Source organism: Berghia stephanieae, chromosome 6, assembly GCF_034508935.2.
Source record: "Berghia stephanieae isolate SIO BIC M18660-M18661 chromosome 6, UCSD_Bste_1.3, whole genome shotgun sequence".
Taxonomy (NCBI): Eukaryota; Metazoa; Mollusca; class Gastropoda; order Nudibranchia; family Aeolidiidae; genus Berghia; species Berghia stephanieae.
The window spans coordinates 20,051,773-20,054,272 of record NC_088365.1 but is presented as its reverse complement, the minus strand read 5'-3'; the positions used below and the strand labels follow the sequence as shown (position 1 = coordinate 20,054,272).

Sequence of the window (2,500 nt, the reverse complement as noted above, 5' to 3'; positions counted from 1 at the left end):
AATTTATTTTCCATTGGCAATTTAATCACAGGTTTTCCAAGAATTAAGTCTCTATTACACAGCCCCACTCTGATAAAAAAAACAACCCCAAACTAACAAGAATTTCAATTTTTTTCTCCAGAAAACTCGTCGTTCAGATATCGAACAGGTAAAATGACTCTCATCTTGTCAAAAACTCGCAAACCTGGGATTTTATTGAAGTCTTAGGTTTGGGAGTTGTTGAGGAGATTATAGATAGTTCGAAGATGACGCCACTCTGGTCTTTGATATTGTTTTTTGCCATCCGCGTTTATGAGTAGTTCTCACTAAATTGTATTAACCAGACTATAAACGTTCATGGTTACACACAGTTGTGTGTGTTGGCCAGTTATACTTCCGGATGGCAATTTTGTGAACTTAGACAAGCGCATACTATCTATAGTCATTTAATCTTCATATTGTAGATGTATTGATTATTTCTGATTTGATTTTGAATGGTCAGTTACTTTATGAACCTTTGAACTTAGGAAAATCTACTTATCGTGAGTATCGTTATTATAAGTGTCATTTCAAACAAACACATTTGTGAGTAGGGATTATTGTGACCCACCTCTTCAAAAATGCTATTTACATTCTTGATGCCGAAATGTTGATCGTGGTCAGTGAGATAATTGGTGACAATAATTGAACAGCTCTGGCTCCATCCTTGTATCCTTAAGTTAGGAAATCCTCACATTTTTACACCACTTGATCCAGACAGGGTTTGGGTTAAATAGTAGCCTTCGTTTACTTATCGATAGTATGCGCTTGGCTGAGAAGCTCATAACATTGCCATCCGGAAGTATAACTGACCAACACACAAAACGGTGTGTATCCATGAACGTTTATAGTCAGGATAATACAGTTCAGTGAGCATTACTCATAAACGCGGATGGCAAAAAACAATAACAAAGACCTGAGTGACGTCATCTTCGAACTATCTATAGATAGATCGAAGATGTTGCCATCCGCGTTTATGAATAATACTCACTGAACTGTATTAATCCGACTATAAACGTTCATGAATACACACAGTTTTGTGTGTTGGCCCGTTATACTTCCGGATGGCAATGTTATGAGCTTCTTGGCCAAGCGCATACTATCTATAGCCTGACATTGACCAAAAAATGACGTCCAAATGCCAGTCTTTGGCCACAAAATAAAAAACAAATCTTGAGTTGTATTCAATAGTTCAACCAATGGGACCACTTGTTTCCATGAGCTCTACTAACGACAACTCACTAAGCGGTGCAAAAACCAAATAATGACGTCAAAATGCCAGTCTTTTTGGGTTTCAGTGTCAGGCTATAGATAGAATGCGCTTGGCCAAGGAGTTCACAACATTGCCATCCGGAAGTATAACGGACCAACACACTAACTCTGTGTAACCATGAACTTTTATAGTCTGGTTAATACAGTTTAGTGAGAACAACTCACAAACGCGGATGGCAAAAACAATAACAAAGGCCTGAGTGACGCCATCTGTATACTATCTATAGATAGTATGCAGATGACGTCACTGAGGCCTTTGTTATTATAGATAGTATACAGATGGCGTCACTCAGGCCTTTGTTATTGTTTTTGCCATCCGCGTTTGTGAGTTGTTCTCACTAAACTGTATTAACCAGACTATAAAAGTTCATGGTTACACAGAGTTTGTGTGTTGTTCCGTTATACTTCCGGATGGCAATGTTGTGAACTCCTCGGCCAAGCGCATTCTATCTATAACATAACGATGGCTATGGTTAAATACGTGGCTATAGATAGTATGCAGATGACGTCACTCAGGCCTTTGTTATTGTTTTTGCCATCCGCGTTTGTGAGTTGTTCTCACTAAACTGTATTAACCAGACTATAAAAGTTCATGGTTACACAGAGTTTGTGTGTTGGTCCGTTATACTTCCGGATGGCAATGTTGTGAACTCCTTGGCCAAGCGCATTCTATCTATTGACAGTGACGATAATTTATTGTTAGAATGTTAATACACAATGGGCGTCGAGCAGACAGCTTTTACTGCTTAAAGTTGAATCTTTGTATCACTATATTATGGTCTGTTAAACACATTACACAGCGCATTGAGCAAGTCGGGACCACTAGAAAACGAAATAATATGCAAATCTAATTTGTTTAAAAAATGAAATTCAACCCACAAAAAAACCCCAAACAGACAAAACCGCAACCAAACAAACAAAATAAAAACAGCAAACCAAAAAACAAAACAAACAAACAAACAAACAAACAAAACAAATCAAAACAAACAAACAAGAAAGAACCCCCCCCCCCTCTTCCCAAAAAAAAAAAAACAAAAATAAATTTAAAAACCCCAAAAGAAAAACCCAACAAACAATCAAATCAACAAAATGTTGGCATGCAACTTACCATCGACGTTCTCCGACTCTCGCAAATGACCTCATAGATAGATGTATCTAACGACTGCTCCACTACGTAAGATCCAATATTACATCTAGGCTCATCTGTCGA

General features: G+C 37.8%; 1 protein-coding gene across 1 annotated transcript in view; it reads right to left on the bottom strand.

Moving 5' to 3' along the window:
- Positions 1–2,500, bottom strand: part of LOC144974635 (uncharacterized) — a 9,497-nt gene that overhangs the window by 2,661 nt on the left and 4,336 nt on the right. The window contains exon 4 of the mRNA XM_078917707.1: positions 2,399–2,500. This exon is cut by the window's right edge and continues 1 nt beyond it. Coding sequence (XP_078773833.1) covers positions 2,399–2,500 — 102 coding nt within the window. The remainder of the gene's footprint in view (positions 1–2,398) is intronic.